General features: G+C 41.8%; 3 protein-coding genes across 10 annotated transcripts in view; all 3 read right to left on the bottom strand.

The window, feature by feature from the left end:
* The window catches only part of pnpla6 (patatin-like phospholipase domain containing 6), a 31,781-nt gene extending 24,949 nt beyond the window's left edge, over positions 1-6,832 (bottom strand). For all 8 annotated transcript variants that reach the window (XM_030398799.1, XM_030399223.1, XM_030399144.1 and 5 more), the window contains exons 1-2: positions 6,735-6,832; positions 2,398-2,495 (exon numbers count right to left, since the gene is read on the bottom strand). In XM_030398799.1, coding sequence (XP_030254659.1) covers positions 2,398-2,454 — 57 coding nt within the window. In that variant the 5' untranslated portion in view covers positions 2,455-2,495; positions 6,735-6,832. The remainder of the gene's footprint in view (positions 1-2,397; positions 2,496-6,734) is intronic.
* A 657-nt stretch (positions 6,833-7,489) lies between these two features.
* LOC115584057 (ATP synthase subunit d, mitochondrial) lies at positions 7,490-11,997 on the bottom strand. The gene is made up of 6 exons (XM_030421460.1): positions 11,873-11,997; positions 10,381-10,511; positions 8,609-8,705; positions 7,976-8,047; positions 7,783-7,845; positions 7,490-7,675 (listed from the first exon to the last, which is right to left on the bottom strand). Exons 1-6 carry the CDS (start codon positions 11,930-11,932, stop codon positions 7,544-7,546), a joined length of 555 nt encoding a protein of 184 aa, XP_030277320.1. The 5' UTR covers positions 11,933-11,997; the 3' UTR covers positions 7,490-7,543.
* Positions 11,998-13,192: 1,195 nt separating this feature from the next.
* LOC115568163 (homeobox protein MSH-C-like) lies at positions 13,193-15,647 on the bottom strand. Its single transcript, XM_030395299.1, has 2 exons — positions 15,150-15,647; positions 13,193-14,544 (listed from the first exon to the last, which is right to left on the bottom strand). The coding sequence occupies exons 1-2, from the start codon at positions 15,571-15,573 to the stop codon at positions 14,132-14,134; spliced, it is 837 nt and encodes a 278-aa protein (XP_030251159.1). The 5' UTR covers positions 15,574-15,647; the 3' UTR covers positions 13,193-14,131.
* Between the last annotated feature and the right edge of the window lie 5,414 nt (positions 15,648-21,061).

Here is a 21,061-nt window from a genome sequence, read left to right as displayed (position 1 = left end):
CTTCAATTCCACTGAAGTGTAATGGAATGTGGGAATAAGGGATTTGCCCTGGAGGCAGGAATGTCTGGTTAATAGTGCCGGGGAAAGAGAGAAGGGGATGAAGATGTAAAATCTTATCTGACCTTCTCCAACTTAAATGTTTAAATCATGTTTTCTGAGCCTTTACTTTAACTTTTCACCCCAAAGCACCACTCTCCCTATGTGCAGGCTGATGATTCCAGATGTGGAGCTTTTGGGATCACAGACTACAATCTGGCACACTGTAAAGCAGGGCTGGATAGTGCAGTAAAGGTCACGTAAGTGAAGTTTTTCAACAAAGGTATTGAGATCCAGAGAATGCATGTAACACTAAATTGAATTAATGTTTAACAGATAAGTTCACCCAAAAAACAAAATTCAGTCATTATCTGCTCACCCCCATGCAAACGCAAAGTGTTGTAGACATGAAGTTTCAAAGTCCACAAAACATTTCTGGAGCTTCACTGCAATTAACAGAATAATGCATAATATGGAGTCCTGCTGCTGTGAGAGGATGTAGCTCCTACAGACAGATGAGGCCCATAGGCTCAAACAAGATGTAATGAAAACTGATGGCCTGGACTTTGGGTGAGGTACAGGGAGACAGGAAGCAGCTAAGAATAAAAGATGCCCAGAAGAGGAGAGCACAAGAACAAGTAGGAAATTACTAATTTCTTATCAAGTGCATTTTCTTCGATTAAACAAACTGCTGTGTAGAGCAAATATATTCATGGCAAGCAGAGCAGCTTTTCCCTCTGGCTTAATTAAAGACATTTATAACTTAAGTTCAGTAATATCAAACTAAACAGCTATTGACTAGTCAATAAGCAGGACTGTCAGCGTAGGGAGTGGAAAGATTCTGGTCAAGATAAGCTTGTTGGTTTTACTGTGTGTGTGTGTGTTTGCTCTCAGATACAGTTCTGTAAGAGCAGAGTAATATGTTTTTAGTGTTCTGGCCAACAGCCAATGAGACTACATGCCTGTTATCAGTAGTTATTGATTAGTGTGTGAGGAGCTAAAGGTTATTTGGCAGTAAAAAGCCAAAGCTGGAAACTGGGAATATTGACAGCGGGGCTGACAGATGGGTGAGCCCATAGGCAGCATGTGCAAAACAGAAATGTGCTTTAGTTGTAGGCTTCAAGTAGGTGCGATTGAGTTTGGAAATCATGTAGTGAGTGTGTTCACGGTGATAACGTGATGGCTCAAATAGAGTGACAATCTGAAAGTGTAACTAAAAAAACAACAGCATTCTCTCCAGTGTACAAAGCTTTTAGTTTGTGTCATAAGCAATGTTTCACATGCTGCTGTGCGAGGGTGTGGTCATGCGTCCTCACATGATAAAGGCAATCGTGGGGATATAAGACACAGCAGAAAAACATTCAAAACAACGCATCTCTACCTTTAAATTAGGATATTTATTTATGTGCCTCCTTAGAATTCTTATTTAGAATTACTCTTTCTCATGTGAAGTTCTGTTATCCAAAGCAAGCCTGATGGGTCTGGACAATGTATTGGGGCTTTGGGTCGAGTTCAAGTGTGCAGCTTTGGGCTAAGGTCTGGGTTTGGTTAGGTTATTTTCAAAGTATAAGAAGAATTGTTTGGCTTGGGGAAAAAGAGAAAGACAGAGAGCATAGTCTGTGTGCTTCATTAGACTGTCAAGTTAATGGTCTGCAACAGAGACAAATAACACAAAATCTTCATTTCAAAGGGAAGTTCAAAATCCCCACTGACTTAGGAAATCATTGTGGGAACATTGTGTCTGCTGATTGTGGTTGTTCGAGCTGTCACGAAGAGCAGCCACATTCATCTGACCAATTTTGGGAAAAGGTCATGTTGAGTTTGGTACTAGTAAAGCAGCAGTTATATATACACACACACACACACACACACACACACACACACACACACACACATTTGTGACAGTGTTTATGTGTATCTAAAGTAGATTTACAATGATTAGTCAATTAATTGATTTGTGGATTGAAATAAATAAATAAAAAAAATTATGGGCAACTATTTGGATTATGGAAGTGGTTAATGTCATGGTTCAAGTAAAAATGTTGCTGGTCTGGCTTCCTCGATGTAAGGTTGTGTCCACGTTCTTTGTCATTTATGACAGAAAATGAAGCTCTCTGGATTTTCCATTGTTGGACAACAAACAGCAACCTGAAGACGTCATTTTGGGCATTATGAGCATTCGTCACAATTTTTTTTTTACATTTTATAAACCAAAGGATTAATTCATTGTTAAAGGTAATGCAAGTTTCAGCTTCAGTTTTAAGCAGACTCTCTACAAAACTCTGATTTAGAGATGCATTTACTGTACATGTATGTGCGTTTTGTTGTTCATCATTATGCAAATACAGTGAACAAACCAACCTCGCCAACATCGGGGATGTCTCCTTGGACCTCTTGTTCCGAGGTACTCTGTCCCATTGTAACCCTGTTTCTTCATAGGGATGGTCCATCAACGGCCACTGGAAACAAAAACACACATGCAAACTACTCTTTTAATGGAGGACATTTTTACATGCTATATTAGGAACAGCACAGGTGTGTATCTGGAAATCAATGAAGGCTAATTTCCATTTAGTCGCTTCTGCTACTGTCAGGCTGTTATGGTTTACAGGAACATTTGAGTAGAGAGGAGCCTTTGTTAATGTTATTAGTACCACTTGTGCTTTTCTTACTATGACAAATTTAAAATATCTGCTATGAAAATGTCTATCAAGACAGAAATGTATCCCTGACTTCACAGCTGCATCAATGGAAAAATGCTACTTGTAACTTGACGTCATGAAACATTCACTCACACACACACCTCGGCAAAGTTTCATTGTGTGGCTGCTGCCCAACATCTGCTTTTGAGGCCTTTTCTCATTTCCTGTGACCCACAGAATTACATCCACACAGCTTTTAACCCCATCAGTGTCTTATTGTTGCAATGGACACACATGCACACAAACAAACTCTAAATAGATCCAAGCTGCTTCAAAGACAGTAAGGAAGAATTCGCAACTGTTGTTAAACATGAGAGAGAATATGAAGTTGTTAGCAGACAGTCTTGCCTCGGGGCAAAGAGTTTTGAAAGTCTCCATTTATGTTCTTAATCTGGTCTGGTTGTAAAACACATATTTAATCTCTCCTTAAAATTACTGTGACTGAGTACTAGAATCAGAGACGGATCAAATTATCGCATCCTACAGCAGTTCGCTGCAGAGGACACAGATACAGGCTTTGTCTGTGTCACACACCCACACACTCACACACACACACACACACACACACACACACACACACAGCAGGGTATCTAGATCAGATAAAAACCTATCCAGATGGTAACCCCTTCCCCTTTTTTTAACATCCAATCCATCAATCCCGCTCCATTCACATTATGAGATGATCTTCTTTCTGTCCCAATTACTTGGCAACACTTGCATTTGGGAGTAAGAGAGATCACTTGAGGTAGCACAACAACAAAATAAAAAGTTGCGAGTATAGTTTCGGGATTACATTTCTTCTTGTCTTAAAATTTGTAAGCACATTAATGTTATCATGCTTGAGCGATTCTTTTGGTTTCATTTAGTATACATTTTCCATTAGTGGACAGATAAGTTTTTGAATCTTGAAAATTCAACTACTCACCTAAATGCTGCCACTGCAAAGAAACAGACACATACACACATGGTGATATTTCTCCTACTCTCGTTGCCCCCTTTTTTTTTTTACAGGAATCTAACCGTCCACTTTCACTGGGAGTCGCCCAGCTGGTCACTGAGCTGCTGCACCGAAGCAATAATTCCTAAAGTTCATCGAGGCAGGCTACATACCACCTCGCTGCCCACATCTGCCAGTACAGACTGATTCAGCTGACACAGCCGTGTGTGTACAGTGGCTGGGACAACAAGCTTCATTCACTGTCTATGGACAAATAAACAGCTATGCTAGCTTAGCTTGCTGATGCTCACCGATTTCCCATTCCCACCCTGCAGAAAGTGAGGCTGGAGGGAAAACAAGCTGACTGACAACAGGGACTCTACGTTTGCTGAGGGCATACAAAGTAGGCTACAGCACTTGCATGAAGAAGCTTTTAAAACAAGCGAGCGTCTCATGGCTAATTGCCAAACCCTGAAGACCATTAGAGAAAAGGCATTAACATAACCATAGGATAGACTACAAATAGGCCTCTGGCTCTGTGTCCCGAGTATTTATCTAAAAGATTTGAATGTGTTTCAATCATATCATACTGATAGATAATGAGTAAAAAATTACTGATTGCCATTTCCTTTGACAATACACTGTGATGAAACTGATCCAGTATTATCAATCAGGTTAGTCTAGTTGAATACTGCTGTTGAAAAAACAAACACAAACAAAACTTTTTTTTTTAATTATAATCAGTAAATGGGTTCAAACTAACATTCAGACTTTGGAGCTGAACTTGTCCTTGGCACTAGCAAGACTATTGCCGGCCCTGCCTCTCAGTTTTTGTTTTTAAAGTTGAAGATAAAAAACAAAACAAAGTCGATGAAGTCAATTGATCAAAATAGGATCGTCTAGCCTACATACAAAGTAACAACAGAGGCTGACATCAGCTGCATCTTTCGTCTGATGCATTTCCTGCTTAATCTAAAGCATCAGTGGCTGGGAGGGGGTGGCTGTGCTGCTGCACGGCTGAAATTCAGTCATTGAAAGGTTGAGGATGGAGTGTCACGTTACATGAAGTAACCCTGTGAGGCACAAACCAACCACAGAACAGGATGCCTGGTGTGACGGACACACTGTTATCTCTCAAATGAAAATCTTCAGCACCTGTTTTTGAACATGAAAATGTTTCTACAAAACCAACATTTAATCCTCCAATATTCATATTTATTTATATGTATGAGGAGAGTTTTCATTTTTAAAAGAATTCAAAATGCTGCGTGCAATGATTGAGGGTGTCAGTGAATGGATATTTGTGTTAAACACCTTCAGCTGATTGGATACATGTCTGTCAATCTTTCACAGTGTGAAATCAACGCTACCCATCTGGATTTACTCATTTGTTGTTTTTTGGCAGGTTATCTTTTATCCTAAAATTCGCCTTTTCAATAAACCGAGCCCAGCTCTGCTGAGTTGTGGATGTGACAGTGCTGAAAAACAGTTGGTACTCTCTAATCTCGGGCAGCAATCTCTGTGCCAATGCTTTCATCATTCTCGTTGGGAAGGTTGACCAATACTTGTTGCAACACATGACACTTTGCTTCTGATTGTCTCTACATGGGCTCGTGTGTGGTAATAACACTGTAAGAAAAGCAGAGGCCTGCTATACCCCTTGGGACGAGGCAGTGGTAAACCTCTAGCCTCCTAGCCGTGCCTCCCTCCATGCAGGCCTACTCCCATTGTTCTATATCAACAATGAGGCTAGTGTTGACTCCACTGTCCAGGGGCAGACCTGGGCCGACTACTAACACAACCATGTCTGTGTTCACCTAACACAATACACCCTCTAGTCTGGGACATGACATTCACAATAACAAGCCAGTAAGCGTGTATGAATCCATCATTTGGATGATGCGTTGTTGTTGGAAACACTGCAAAATGCTGGGACTCTGCACTGCATCCATATTTGAATGAGATTTGAATAACAGTGGAACAGAAACCACATGTGCCACTCTCAAACTTACACCAGCCACCTTTAGCTGGTCTGTCACCCTCGACCCTAGAAGTCACGCCAAACATACATTTCACTTTCACACTATACCTTTGTGGAAATACGTCTTAAATCTTGAGCAAACGGGACCTTACAGGGACATAAATAACATTAGTCCTCGTGCAAACAGCAGCAAAAGTACTGACCAAGGTGAACTCAGAGGGCGACATCAGCTCATATTTCCCTCCAGCCAAAATAGTTTTGCATCATTTTACACCCACAGAGGTGTTACCTTACTGTCCTCTCGTAAAGACCCTTCGCAGGATTGTTTTAGTTATGTTGTAAACACACGAAGCCGACGGCGGGAAACAGTTTGACAGAATGCTTAAAAGTGTAGTTTTTCTCTTACAATAAACCTCAAGCTCGTCTGAAACGCAGCCAGTTCACACCAGTAGAGGGTGTTTTGACGCAGTGGTGTACCGTCAGCTAGCTAGCAGTCACATGAAGCCAGTAGGGTGATTGTAGCTCAATAGATACAGTCAGGCCTTATTGTTTATGTTCGGACGAGTGTAAAGTGATTGCTTTCTTCTGCGGGAATCATTACGCGATCTGGGTGATGCAACTGTTGGCGTTTTGGCTACATTTGTGGGGTTGAAAACGGCAGAATGAAACCTTTTTCCAGCCTCCAGTGAAGAGGGCACCTGGCTGACTATCCCATCATAACGTAATCTCTTCTGGCTAACGCTGTCACTGGATAGCGCTAGCTAGCCTCCTACCGATGCTACCGATAGTGGTCTGCTCTGGTCCTCATCACTGATGGCTACACTCCAAATAATCATTAATGATCAAATGTAAAGTTTTCGTATGATTGTTGTCTTCCCTTAATGACCTCCACAGGCGCAGTCTGACAGAGATTCACCGTTATTTACACACTTGAGCGGATAGCTCCTGTTTCCGACACTCGTTACTCACCAACGCTAAAGAAAAACCCCCCTGTAAATCACACAAATCCTGAGCTGAAACGCATCATACAGAAAACATGTCATTAAATAACACATAGGTTATTATAGAAGGTGTTTACCTGAGCTGATGGACTCCCGTCAATCGTCACTGACTGTCAAATAACACACAACGGAAATCAGCTTTCATGAAACCCCTCCTGTTTACTTCACCCGGAACTATAGCCAATCAATAACTCAGATGCTGTAACGATGGGCCAATCAAAATGCAAAGCTGGGGCGAAGGCCAGCTGTCCCGCCCACTTCTATGTAAATAAATTGCCGGTGTCCAATCATTATTGAGGGACACATCCAGTGGATCCATGATTGGATATCATAAGAAATGATTGACATACAGTACCAACAAATGAACTTTAGACGGTTTCAAACGGGACTCCACATGGAAAACTTTGGAGATTAGTAAATATTTGATTTACAATACACTATATGCTAATGTACAATATAGGTCTCAGCACTGATTAAAGTCATGACGTCAAACATATCATTTACCAAACCTCTTATGCTCTGTTGTGGCTCAGGAAGGCCGATAATCGAATCAGGAACAGTTCTCTTTTGACCTGGTGGCCACAGAAGCACAGTAACTTTGGCACCAAATACTAATCCAAGAGGAAAATAGACCAATTATAACATCATATTGTATCTCAAAAATAATACAAATTTTGACTGCCAAGCTTATCTTTCGAAGTTAAACTAAAGCAGCATTGCCCCCTGGTGGACAGTACCTACATTGTCACAAGTTGCCTTTATTTTGCCCAGATTTCTAAACCACTCAGTCTCCTTTTCTGTTCAGATGATTAACAAATAAGGACATCAAACATTTTTCTTTTTAAAATACATAATTTTATTGCGAGGTAAATGTCCAGTATCAGGATTACAGATCGGCAATGGGCTTGTTGGGCCAGTAGGGGTTTTTGACCTTGTCCAACTTGGTCTCGGGGAAGGTGTCGTTGAGGTCCTCGATGGTCATCTGATCGAAGGGGATCATGTTCTGGAACTTGGACAACTGAGACCACATACAAAAGGAACAGGGAGTGAGAGACAAAAAATAAATGGTGACAACATAAATAAAGACTTCCTGAAGTCGCCATGAAGTGTTTTAGCAAGTCTCACCTGTGCCTCATAACCAGCAATGCGGGCCTTAGATCCTTCAATGTAGGCTGCTGCACTTTTGTTCTGTTAGAGAAAAGTAAAATAATTGAAAGTAGTTTTGGTTGTTACAGTAAAAAGTCAACCCATTTGACAATAGCACAGTTAAGCTGAAATTCATGGATGCAACATGGATTCATTAGATGTAATCACTTACAGATTCAGCTTCCTGTGCGCTGATGGCACTCGTCTGTGTGTCAACAGGCTCTGGGATCTGCAGGGCTTGGAACTGTGTGTAGGAGGGACATCTATGATTTACCAGTGTAACACAATCCAACAAATGTTCAACAACTCCAAAATGGGACTCGCATTAGCACTGCAACCCTCAGGTTTTTCAGACAAAAAGGAAATTCAAAATATCCTGAAAGGGACAACTTTTGACTGGTCAGTTAGATTATACAGCCTCTACAGATGACTCCATGTATTTATGCTCAATTTAATTCACAGGCCTCCTACAGTTTAAGTGAAAGATGCTATGTAGGGCAGTGGCGGTTCTGGACCAGTTTTAATATGGGGTCCAGGTTGGGGCTGGCTTTTTTGTTAGAGGGGCACATACAACCCGGGAAACAAAGACAAATGCCTCATTCTGACACAGGATAAATGAGAGTTAAAACACTGTTTACAACTTCAACATTTTTAATTAGGTAGTAAACTGCTGAGACATTTAATTCTTCCCCCGCCCCCCGAACTGCCACTGATGTAGGGTGAGAGGAGATATTTCAATCTACATATTATGGACTGACTGAATATTGGTCATGACACGTTCAATAAGCCAATTGAGTTAACTCACCTTCTTCTCAAAGTCATCAACCATGCCAGCTTTGGCCACTGCGCCCCTGTAATAACTCCAGTCAATGGCTGCAGGAGTCTCTGGCAGGGAAGTTAGTCTGGTATAAATAGAGAAGATGGGGTTTAAGAAATGAGAATGAAGGTACAGCGAAAAAGAATCTAGTCAGTAGAAAAATATAATAGTGATGAGCAAATATGTTCATTAGATTAAAATGTAAAAAGATGAACAAAAGGAAACAAATGCAAGTAATTACCAAATGCAATTAGCAATGAGGACTAGGGGTGTCAACGTCTACACGTGTAAACGGGTACACGGATAACAAATCATAACCGTTTAGAAAAATCAATAACCGTTTACACGTCTTTTTTTTCCTCCTCCTCCTCGTTCATTTCTCATCAATATATACTATTCAGGGTTTCCTCTACATGTAATTTACTGTGGCGCACCGCCACGGCAAAATAAAAGCCGCCAAACCTTAAAAATTCAGGCATAAATTAATCTAGTGGAAATATTTTACCGTCGTCTTCCACCACAGTCTTTGACGTTAACTAGCATGTTGGATATTTAGCTTGATAATTGGCTAGAGGATTAAAATGGTCACTTAGAGCAGAGTCCTGCACGGGTCACCGCATCCGACCCGTTTTCCGACAGTAGCACAGATTACATTCCGTACCAGAGCCGACCCGCTATAAATTGATACCGACGGCCGAAGGAAAATTGGACGGACGCAATTTTTAAAAGTGAAAGTAAGATAATGTTGCCTGAAGGCTTCAGATAATAACATTAACTAACTATACAATTAAATGTTCCCACTAGCGCAGTTATCCGCATACATAATAGATGAATGGGGCACAATGTTACGATGATATAAAAAAAAAAAAAAAAAAACCCCCGCAGCCACAGCCAGTGTCGCGTCACCTCACTTCAAGTTGACTGGGGGACACGATGGCGGCGGTCAACAAGCGGAGCACTGTGTGTTTTTTGAACAAACTGCCAGTGGAAATCAAGTTGAGTGTAGGCTATGTCAGGCAAAGTTGGCTTACAACAACAGCACGGGATCCATGCTAAACCACCTGCGATGGAAACACCCGAACAAGTTGGAGGGAGAGACTGCTGCTGGCATCGGTGCTACCACAACTGCGATAGAAAGAGATCATAAATCTCCGACGTGTAACCGGTTACACGTCGGTTAGAAGCCCCGTTTACACGTGTAGAAAAAATTGTAAACGTTGACACCCCTAATGAGGACCTGTTAAAAGCATTAAAGAAGCTAAGAATTAAATGACTGGCACACTGATTTAACAGTTTTAGACCGCAAATTAGATTTTTTTTTGTTTTCAAAACATCTCATAATAACCTTAATAGCCAAATTATGTTTCAGAAATGTTCACACATAATGTTAAGAATGAAATACTGGCTTAAGCCCTGATGTGTAAATAAAAAAGGAACATCCACACATAAGGAACTGCATTATGTTCCTATAGATCTTAGGATGCAGGATGTCTTGCATGCATTTACATGCAATTCTCTTTCCAGCGCCTTGCAGAGCTTCTCACAAACGGTGAGCAGAGGACACTTCAGCTCGGTATCACCTACACCACTCTCTCACAGCATGGAAGATAACTTCACAGTAGGGACACTGAATCTTCCCTCACATTGACACCGTTTTGCTTAAAAGCAGGACAACACATCAATGAATGAAGTTCTGTACTACAAGACAGAAGTTGAGATTGAAGGCGACTTTCTAAGCCTGTTGTCTGTGTGAAACTAACTTGGCAGCGATGGCATCACTGCGAGTCTTCAGTGCATTGAACATGGCCCTCTGGTTGGGTGGAACGCGCTCAGCAAACGCCACCCAATCAAGGGCCTTCAGGGCTACACGACGGCCTGACATCCTGACTCTCTGAAAGGTAGAAGAAAATCTTTTTAGTCCAGAAACTTTTCATTACAAGACCTCAAGCACCAGCATATCTAATACATTTCACTGACTTGACTTCTACTATCATTATTGATGATTATTGTTATGATGATTACTAATATTATTGTACGTTCAGCATTATTAATATTCACATCTCTGTTAGTACTGCTGTGGTCGCTGTATCGCCACTCCTCCCATCTCTCCCACTGCTTCTCCCCCATCTTGTCCTCCTCTCCCCCAAGTTTATGGTTATTTTGAATGATGTAGCTGCTGATTAATTGTTTTGCGTTACTTTGAAGTGTTTCTAATATTTCATCTACTCCACTTGGATCAGTGAGGTTTGACTAAATATTTGAAAACCCTAACCCAATAATGCCTAAATACAGCTTCCTAAAATACCTGAAGGTTTTATCAACGACTCTTTAAGGCCGTTTCAACGCAAATTGAACATGTGACCTTCATGACGGTAGAATTTATTACATGGCATTCTATAAGACAACATTAGTCCAGGTAGGTGCATCCAATTACCTGGATACTGACTGTATGTGTACAGTTATATGGCACCAGCATTTTAAGGACCATGCGTTCTTGTATGGTAGGTGTAGTAATGGCGGCCTACTTTGCATTGACATTGCAGTGTAATTTATACTACAAGCTGCTGATAGAATGGTTTCATGTGTATTTAACCTAATTAAATTTCTTTTATTAAAACACGGAGCAAAGTAGTAGCCATGTCACAGACATATACGTGTTTCCTACAGACTTAATGCACAACGCGATGTCAAAATGCAGTTACTCAATGCAGTGCACCAAGTTCCCATGTAATGGTTTACTCCAGGGTCTGTGTCTCAGGAATATCATACAATTATGTTAAACTTTGCTGACAATGAACATTCAATGCAGATAGACACTTAAGTTAGCTGTTCGCCATCAATGCAATTTAACGCCAACTGTAACGCTAGTTTTAATTAACATTGCGAATAAAGAGCGTCCGACTGCATGAGCTAGTAAATCTAGAGCATGTTTTTAATAACTAACGGATCATAAAAAATTGTAAAAACACACTTCAGACGAGAGACAAACAATGACAGAGGGCCCTTGACATGTTCTTCTGTTAAGTCGCCCAGCAGATCAAGCTAACGGTAGCTAGCTCTGTTAGCCTGCTAGCCAAGGTCAGAGAAGCCTCTATGTGACCGAAGGATTTTAACAAAACACCGACTGAACGTCGCGTTTGCTTGTGCAGACTCGCACACAATGATACTTGAGTCCGCTGCAAAAGTAATTGCTGAAACAGATTTCCATTAGATGTTCTTTCATTCAGTAAGCCGCTCAGCTAATGTACTCACCTCGCTGTCCGATAGTGTTGACTGTGACAGAGCGGAGCAGCGGAACTGCTTCTTCTTCATCGGGAGCAGGAGCAGCGGGGAGCTGCGCCCACCACCGCCCCCTGCTGGACGGGCCGAGTGCAGCGACTCACACCGCCTTCACTTGTTCGTCAAAAGCTCATTGAGACCATCTGCACTATATCTTTATAACTATACGATATCTTAGCCTGCAGTATATCTGTATCTTTAATTGGGGAACTGTAAATATACCAAAGTCAACTTTAAATCGTGTTCCCGTAATTTTATTTAGGCTATAAAGGCGACACAGGCTCCCTTCTGTTGGAGAACAAGAACAAAAGAGCGTGGAAATGAAAATTGGAGGATGGGGGAAAAAAGATACATAGATATATATGTATATATTTTTGACATAACTCGCGTTAACATTAGTTTATATAGGCATAGTTAGGCAGCATTATTGTATAGCATTTCACCCACTGGTACAGAGTGACAGGCTACTACAAGGTGTGACCTAAAGTGTGCCAAACAATAGGTTAATATTAAAAAATAGATCCATTAACATCACGTTCAAAAAATGTTTTGTGTTCTCCGTAACATGTGCTCATTTTGCAAGACTTCTGAAACTGTTGTGGGCATGATGAGAATAAGCAGGTGGATATCGGTATTGAGGTGGACATTAACTACTTATAGCCTATTTATCATTGCAGCTGCTCTGAACGGTTTATTTTTCTTTACTGGAAATATTTTCTACTTGGAGTACAGTCCTATGTATAGTCTTTCAGGTGCCCGTTATGCACGTTACACGCATTAACGTTGATTTTTAACTCTTTTGAAACGACGAGATGTGTTCATTTAAAATAAAGGCCATTACGCACACAGGTTAAAACTTAAAAAAATAAATGCAAACACTGATGTGTGAAGTGCCAAAGGAGAAACACAAAGTTTTGTTTGTTCCAGATGATTTTTTTTCAACGTTAACTTATTGTACGTCTGCACGCAATTTTGGATTAAAATGTATTGATAAAAAATTAGGTTAATGGAAAATCTACGTAATTATTGGGCCAGTTTCAAATTAGATGATTCTAATAATCACATAGCCCGGGCGAAGTGGTTTTGGCAACAATGGCCGATATTTGACATGTTTACCAAAAAGCAGTTTCCATACAAATTAAATACAATTAAATCAATTAATCTTTGATAAAGTCCTGTTTCTGGGAGGAGCACTTTATCTAAACTCAGTCATCAGACTTATATGCATATTTAAACAAAAAAACAAACAAAAACAAAAAAACACTGGAGAATGATGCAAAACAGAGCAGCCACTTTCAGGTCTTGTATAATGTTTATTTACTAAAAAATCAGTTTTTACAAGTAACTGAACATTTAGATAGAGTGATGTATGTACACAGTACAGATACAAAGATATTCAATAAATACCACTTCTCCTGCCGCTCCTCAGGCGAGGCTGCAGGGCTTTATGAACACTACACATTTTATTTACATTTACAGCAAAATTCCTCAGACAAAAAAACAAAAACAAAAAAAACAACCCAACAAACTATTATTACTCCCGTAAAGGCCACGTTGTGAGAGTTTTAAAAAGATCTAATACAAGAGTTTTTCTAAAATATAATTTTGCTCCACGTTTACAAAATGTTGAAGTCGTGACAAGAGCCGCTGTGAGGGAATAACAAATATTCAAACGGCAACTCTAAGAGAAAACCTGCAGTCTGAGCAGAAACAGTCAACGCGGATTGAGGAGAAATACTTCAAGTGATACACTGGTCTTAAGGCACTGACACCGTTTAAGTACTTTTCTGTTGCTTTTAAACATTTCGTCCTCCGCCTCAGTCTATCGCTGCCTGGACACTGTGAATGTCCCTTTTCTCAAACGGTTGCGAGGCGCGGTGGACGGACTGGAATGAGATATTTAAGGCATGTCGTTTAAAAAAAAAAAAAAAACCCTGACATTTGCTTTTGGAGTATTGCCTAAGTAATTCAGGCCTGTGAATCCACAATCCACAGAACTGAAAGCTGTCAAGCAAGAGGACACTGAGTCCAATTACGCACGCGATTATGTATTCAAAATGTGTCCCGATTTTTTTTTATCCTGGAGGTCAGAAAGCTTCTCTCCAAACCTGAAAACATAAAATGTTTCCCGAGATGTAGAAAAGCTCATCATCCTCGCTCGCAAGTGTATTGCAACCATGACAGAAGACATTTTTCTTTTTAAAAACACACACACATGCACACGCTGTAATACTAAGACAAATAGTACATCCCATAAGTGACGGGTCCACTGAACAGTCCTGGGACCGGCAGACTGGGCCTCGGGAAGGCGCTCGACGGGCCCCATGTCGGGGACCCCATGTGCGCTCCGAGGGGGAACGGTAGCGCGAAGGCGGGCAGGACGGGCTTCGAGGCCAGTTTGAACTTCTCCAGCTCGGCCTCCTGCAGTCTCTTGGCTTTCGCTCTCCTGTTCTGAAACCATATTTTGACCTGGGTCTCCGTCAGGTTGAGAGAGTTGGAGAACTCGGCTCTCTCGGCGATGGAGAGGTACTGCTTCTGGCGAAACTTGCGCTCCAGCGCCAGCAGCTGGGAGGTAGTGAAGGGCGTGCGAGGTTTCCTGTTGTTTTTGTGTTTCCTTAAAGTACACTGAGTTGGACTGGAGCTCCCTGTTAGAGGAAAAATGACAGAGGAGAAACACCCGAGGTGAGATTAAATTGAAATTTATTTGTTGTCTCGGGAAATCTCGATCGTGGCCGCAGGTGAACATTTGAGCCTTTAACATTAAATGAAAACACAACCATGACGCAGCAAGTAAACACACACTATATAAAGGTTTTACTGTATTTTTGTTGACAAAAAAACCTAAAAACTTTTGTTTCTGTCAGCATCACAAACATTCTGTTGATCAAACATTAATTGTGGAGTTTAATCAGCTGACTCTGATTTTTATATTTGACTCCATATATGACCTGAATATATATTAAGACATACAACAAAGAGCCAATACAGCAGTCAAATGTGTGCTTCAGCGGCACTTAGACGTCATTTATCTGCTGTTTTTGAGACTTAACAAAAAGCAAAATGCCAGAAATACATTTACGCACAGTCTGCAGAGATACACGCAATACTAATATCCCCATGAAACAACAAATAAAATATAATCTAGCGCAAAGATAACCCAACAACACTTGATATTCTTATTCTATCGACAGTAGATCATGAATAAACGCAGTGTGTTTCAGAGTTCAGAACAGCAGAGGGACGGACTTACGAGGCGGAGTGGAAAACGAGGACGTCTGGAACCAAGTGCTCTGATCTTTCTCACAACACTGCGGACTGTCCTCGCAGGAACTACTGGAAACACCCTGCGAGCTCTCCGCGGAAACTTTCCTCTCCGCGTAAAGAGTCCTTGGAGAGAACTGCGCGCCGCCCTGCCCGGCCGCGGGCTGCGGCAGGACCAGAGCTAAATCTGACGGGGGGTAAGAAGTCCGACAGGTGGTCTTCTTGGAAATCAACGACTCGACGCTAAACGGGAGGCTGCTCCGCTGGAGTTTGTATCCTTTCTCGGTGGTCATGTCTTTAGGCTGAGCCTCCTCTTCCTCCGTATCCGTCTCCTCTTTTTGATGAAGCTGTTTGGCGTCCTGGGACGGAGACCCCTGCACAGGATTCATCATGATACAGGGGGATGGGGCCATGCACCTCCGTGTGGCCCGTTCAGAGGAATGGAGTCGCTGAGGTGTACACTGTCCAATGTGCTTCTCTGCGCTGTCAGCGGTGCCCGGTAGCTTTTACGCGCTGTACGGGGTCGTCTATAAAAGGACAGGGGCTGGTCCCCCTCCCCGCGCGCACCAATCAGCTCCCCACGTTGGCCCTGTGACGTCTCCGAGTGCGGTTTTGATTGGCCCGCCGCCTTCCAAGGGAACATCAAGAGGCCTTTGAAAGGAAGGAGAAGTTAATCATACAGACCCCATGCGGTGCGGGACCATTGATGGCCCTCACAAAGTAGCTTAGACCAATTTTAGCGCAATTAACCAGTGGGGAGGACTCTCTTGACCATTTACATCCATTAGCCGACCACTCCATCGGTGCTATTCACTGAATTATTCTGCTACCGTAAAGCTGAGCAGGATCTAAAGAGTCTCATGTCGATATCAAAGTGGTGCCTTTTCAAAGAAGAAGAAGAAGGAATATATACTAAATCCGCAGATTTTTAACACAGCGCGCCAAACCAATGAATGAATTAAATTAAATTCACAAAACAGCTGGAATAAAGTCATTCAAATAATAAAAACGAGTGCAAAACAAAAAAATAAAATAAAGCGAGGGCGGAATAAGAAAAGGTGCGCAGCCACCACGGTAGAAATTGATTAGGTATGAGTGTTGGTCACACAGCATTACAGCAATTTAAGGCCTGTCATGAGCTCCTCTCGCTTCACAATGGCCTCAGTTGAGAAGCAACAGGCGTTTTCTTTCTCCAGGTCATACTATTTAATAAGCCAGACAAGTTGTGTTTTGCGAGGCGCCAGGCTCGGCGGGATCAAAAAGGAAGATACCTCGGGGAGAAAAAGGCAACAGTTAACTCCACTTAACCAATTGTCCTCCGAATATTTCATAGTCCTCTGCACGGAGCTGCGAGCAGGCAGCTGACAGTTAACTGTTTCACGTCTACTCGGGTGAGAGGCGAGGGCTTCATCCCGACATGTTTCATTAAAGTCATCATGGACTTTACACCAGGTGAAAAGCCTTCTGATGTGAATTTGATAGAAAGAATTGTGGGATGTTTCCTGTGCTCAGATGCCTTTATTTATTTCAGGTGATATGTCTGACAAGCATTGCTAAATTAAAGTCAGAAGTGAAAGTCTTGCATTTAAGTTTTAATTTCAGTAAGAGAAACAAACTGCCATTGTGGACCAGGAAAATGAAGTTAAAAAAGCACTCATTATGCAGAATAGCCCGGTTCAGAGCGTCTTGTCGTTATTGGATCATTATTACATCTGTGTGATGTGAACCTTTACCAGCGTTTAACAATTAGAGTTGGTCAGATTAAAGCTACAGTAATCATATTTTAGAGGCTTGTTTTATGTTTTAATCTGCAAAGCAACCAAAAACTAAGACACAAATATTTGAATCAAATGTACAATATTTGCTTTTGAGGTGTGGTGAAGTAGGTACTCAATTACTTTTCACCTTTGGAAGCTGTCTTTTTTTTCTTCTCTCTTCTCTATCACATAATAGTCACTTCCCCCCTGAGCAGCTCACTGCGTTGCTTCCTGGGACGTAAACACCCCTAAACTTCATACCGTCTTTAATCTAAATTCTTCCTTTTCAGCACGTCTGAGCTGACATCTCATTAAAAGTGTCAGCAGCACACCGTGGCCTCCTGGACACCATTAGTCCGGCCCAACCCAGGACCCCACTGAGAGCTCCAGATATACTATGGTGTTTATACGGTTAAGAAGTTATCAAGAGAGATGGATTGATCAGTTACAACATCTTTCACTCCACCTAATTACTTTACAAGTCCTCCTGCTTAATAGCTTAATCCCATGAAATAAGGAATAATTAACCTTTTGGACTCATATTGTAATTACAAGTAGTTAACTGGATTCTTGCTGTTGTTTCCTAAAAAAAAACCCCCCAAAAAAACAACATAAAATAAAAGAACTCCTGATTGACACAATTCAGCGGCGGCCTCCTGAAAGCCCTCAGGTGCAAAGAACCATTTAGCCCTCATCAGGTGAGAGGCACAACTTTGTTTGACGATTCAACTTGAGTAAATCCTGATGTTGAGCCGGCTCCTTCGTTTTCTATCTGACAAAGCCGGCCCTCTGTCTCCTCGCACACCGGGGGCCTCTCGTCACCCAGCTGGTTTGGGTTTAAATCCCAGCGACCGTGTACCCTTCCCTCTATCTCATCTCCGCAGTGTCGTGCAAGAGGGGGATGAGAGCCGGCGCGCGGAGCACACGGACTCATACAGAGGTTCATCCGATCCAGGTACACCCAGAGATAAATCTACACAAGAAGTGCACTTACCTCTCCTCCCCTGGTGTTTGGCCCAGTGTATTTAGCTTCGGGCCCCCTCTCCCCTACCCCAAAAGACATTTCTGTAACAGCATGCAGGCGAGTGAACTGTGTCAGAAGGTGTTAGTGAGTTTGAAAGCAGATCCGTCCTTCAAGGTTGGCGCGAGCTCGATGGGAAGCACTTTCCCCTCAGCCGGCACCAGAAATGAAAACTTCTTTACGTGTACATGCGGGGGTCGTTTTCAGTACTCTCATGCTTCGATGAAACCACTTAACCAGTTCATAAAGTGCAAGGGCCAAGTGAGAGAACAATTTTATAGCGCGTTCGCGCACTCCTCAGATGGTCCCTTTTCCAAATGTTTTGGTAGTCATTCTGCCAACTTCGCCGTGATCTTGAGCTTCTAACAACATGGGCGCTACAGTGAAGAAGTGTTGTAGTTTATTGCTTCGCCTGACTTGTTTTCAGGGGTAACGCTGATAACTTTCATAACTACGCCTCTCGTTTACGACCTAATAACATCTTACAAAAAATTGATATGCAGTAGGTAAATTGATTAAAAAAAGCGTCTAACCATCAGCCAAACATTGACTTTTGTCGGCCATGTTTCTGCCAGCCTGTTATCACTGACATGGCATAGAGTGGCATAAAGGGCGAGAAAAGTCTGAGTCAGAGGGTAGGTGGGGTGGTTAGATGGGTCATACACTGGACTCTCCCTCCAGAGACTGGGCTTCACTTTCTGTCCATGACATTTGTTCTTAAGTTTTGTTAGGTAGATAAGTTAACTTATGTAAATCACACAACTTACATTATGTGAGTGACACACTTATGTTACATTGCATAATGTCACATCACGTAACACTTACCCAAGTTACGAAACTGATTTTAGTTAATTTAACCCAAAGCACGATCTTTTCCTTAACCTATTAAAATCATTTTTTACGCCGAAACTAAAAAAAAACCCCAGTTGTTTAATAACAGTCGAAAGGTCATATACCATAACACTTGATGGTCAGCAGGCTTTATTTTAAGAGTCTAACCGGATGTTACTTAATACATATTTTTACTTCCCTGACCTTGGAACTGATGCTAGAGCGGTAGGTAGGCTGTCATAGTTTGACGGCTACTGACCAAGCTGCTGAATGTGACAAGTTGGGAGTGAGAACGTGTTGGTTTCTGTAAAATATGACGTCAAAGTTGCATACCAAAGTTCTTGCTGACTTTCGGAGATCTAAAGCGCATTTCATTTTCCAGGTAAAAGACGATCCAGTCGATACTGGACTCTTCAGGTGCAGCACCAGCTGATGAACCAGACATTGTGGGAGTCCATACGACATAGTGTCTGCCCTCCATCAACAATGTGTGAATTCCCTGCTGCATTGAGGCCCTCCGACAAACAAACATATCATTTAGAGGAGTGAGCGAGATGTGGAACCCAATCCCTGTGAGATGTGTCGACAGTGGCACAAAGACCTGCAGCTACAGGCCTCAACGAGATGGACACTTTGCCGATATGACGGCGCAGAGCAGATGAGGACAAGCGAGTGCGTCCCGACGCAGCGCTATCACTCCGCTCTCACTTTTCTTGTGAAACAGCAGGGGGAGAGTGGTATATTGTGCTGAAGCCGTTTGCCTCAAGTGATCAGATGTTAGACGTAGGAGATAAACATTTCTGCATGAAATAGAGGTAATTATCTACATTTCTGTGTAATTTTAAGCTTTCTTTCTCTGTCGACACCTCGACTCGTTTGCCTGCCTCGCATAAGGTGACCAGCATGGCGCTCTCCGTTTAACAACAGTTAAAATAGCTGTTCTTACGGTTGCTCAACGCTGTGGAAAAATATCTTGACCTTTCATTTGACTTAACAAGTTGATCCAATCCACATCAGACCGGCTTCAATCCTGCACTTAAACGCTGGTTTGACATTTTCTGCCAAAGCCACTTCCTCTTGTGGCATCAGCGTGCCCTGTGTTTGAATGCAGGGTAATGAGGGAAATATTCTTGCCGTGCTGAAGCGAAGGAAGCAAATTGCCTTCATCATGGCTTCTTTTTTGGGCTGTAAAAAAGCAATCAGGAGATGTCCTGTTATAGCTGCTGTTTAGAATCCAAACCTTAAACACAACAGGGTTTATTTCTCTCGACCGCGGTGGTGGGATTACCATTTTGAACTCAGGCTGAAACTAATGTTTGTACATACACTGATGGCTACGTTTTTCAATAACATCTTAACACTGTTTCCCACTCCAGGATCCTCAGAAACAGATGTTTTCGTTGAGAGGGTTCCTCCTGAACTCTGCTGCCAATGGAGATTGTTGAGGAGAAAAAACCACGAGAGGTGACAATGCAATTGGCAATTTTGTCTGGCTTGCCGTCGGCCATAGAAATCCACATTCTTGAGGAAAGTCTAGAGACAATGCGAGTGGGCGAGTTAGGTTGAGGACTGGGGACGAGGAACTTTGTGTGGCTACTCTGTGGTCTCATTCACAAACCGAAGAATGTCGCCACAATCTCATATGCTCTTAGCAGCCAAAACTGTGATGCAGTGGATTTGAGAGAAAAGACTCGAGGTGAGCAGCATCAATTTTCTCATTCGCTGCTGGACTCAAATCCCAGTGAGGCCAAAACCAGCAACTATTGAATAAATTACAGCGATTGGGAATATATTATATGAGATCTTTTCTTTTGCAGGTCATAAAAATGTATCAGCTGGCAGTTGGAGAAATATATGAAATTTGTTGCAGCCAATTTTGTTCTTTGGTTTCATTTCAGGACTGTAAGTGAGATGATAATTCACCCTTTTAGCTGAATGCTAACAGTCGAATTCCACTAAACGATGGATGGATTGTATTGATAATAGATGTGTTGTTTTATTGCTCCAAAAAAGGAAATGAAGACAAGAATCATTTCACCAATAATGACTAGAAACTGATGAATGCACTTGATGTAAAAAACAGTCAAAACAAAATTTAGTTTTATATTTCAGAATGTGTCTTTCCTGAGCTCACATGTCTAAATGTGTGACGGTTTATAGTGTTATTTTTTTTTTCTTTGGACAGTTGGTTCAAATAACCAGGCATGAGGTTAAGTTCAACAAAAGAAACCAATTAGATTGTTTACAGGAAATCTTTATCAGCAGTTACTGATTATTTGTGGATTAAATAGA

The sequence above is a fragment of the Sparus aurata genome, chromosome 1 (genome assembly GCF_900880675.1).
Source record: "Sparus aurata chromosome 1, fSpaAur1.1, whole genome shotgun sequence".
Taxonomy (NCBI): domain Eukaryota; kingdom Metazoa; phylum Chordata; class Actinopteri; order Spariformes; family Sparidae; genus Sparus; species Sparus aurata.
This window is presented reverse-complemented; position numbering and strand designations above follow the sequence as displayed.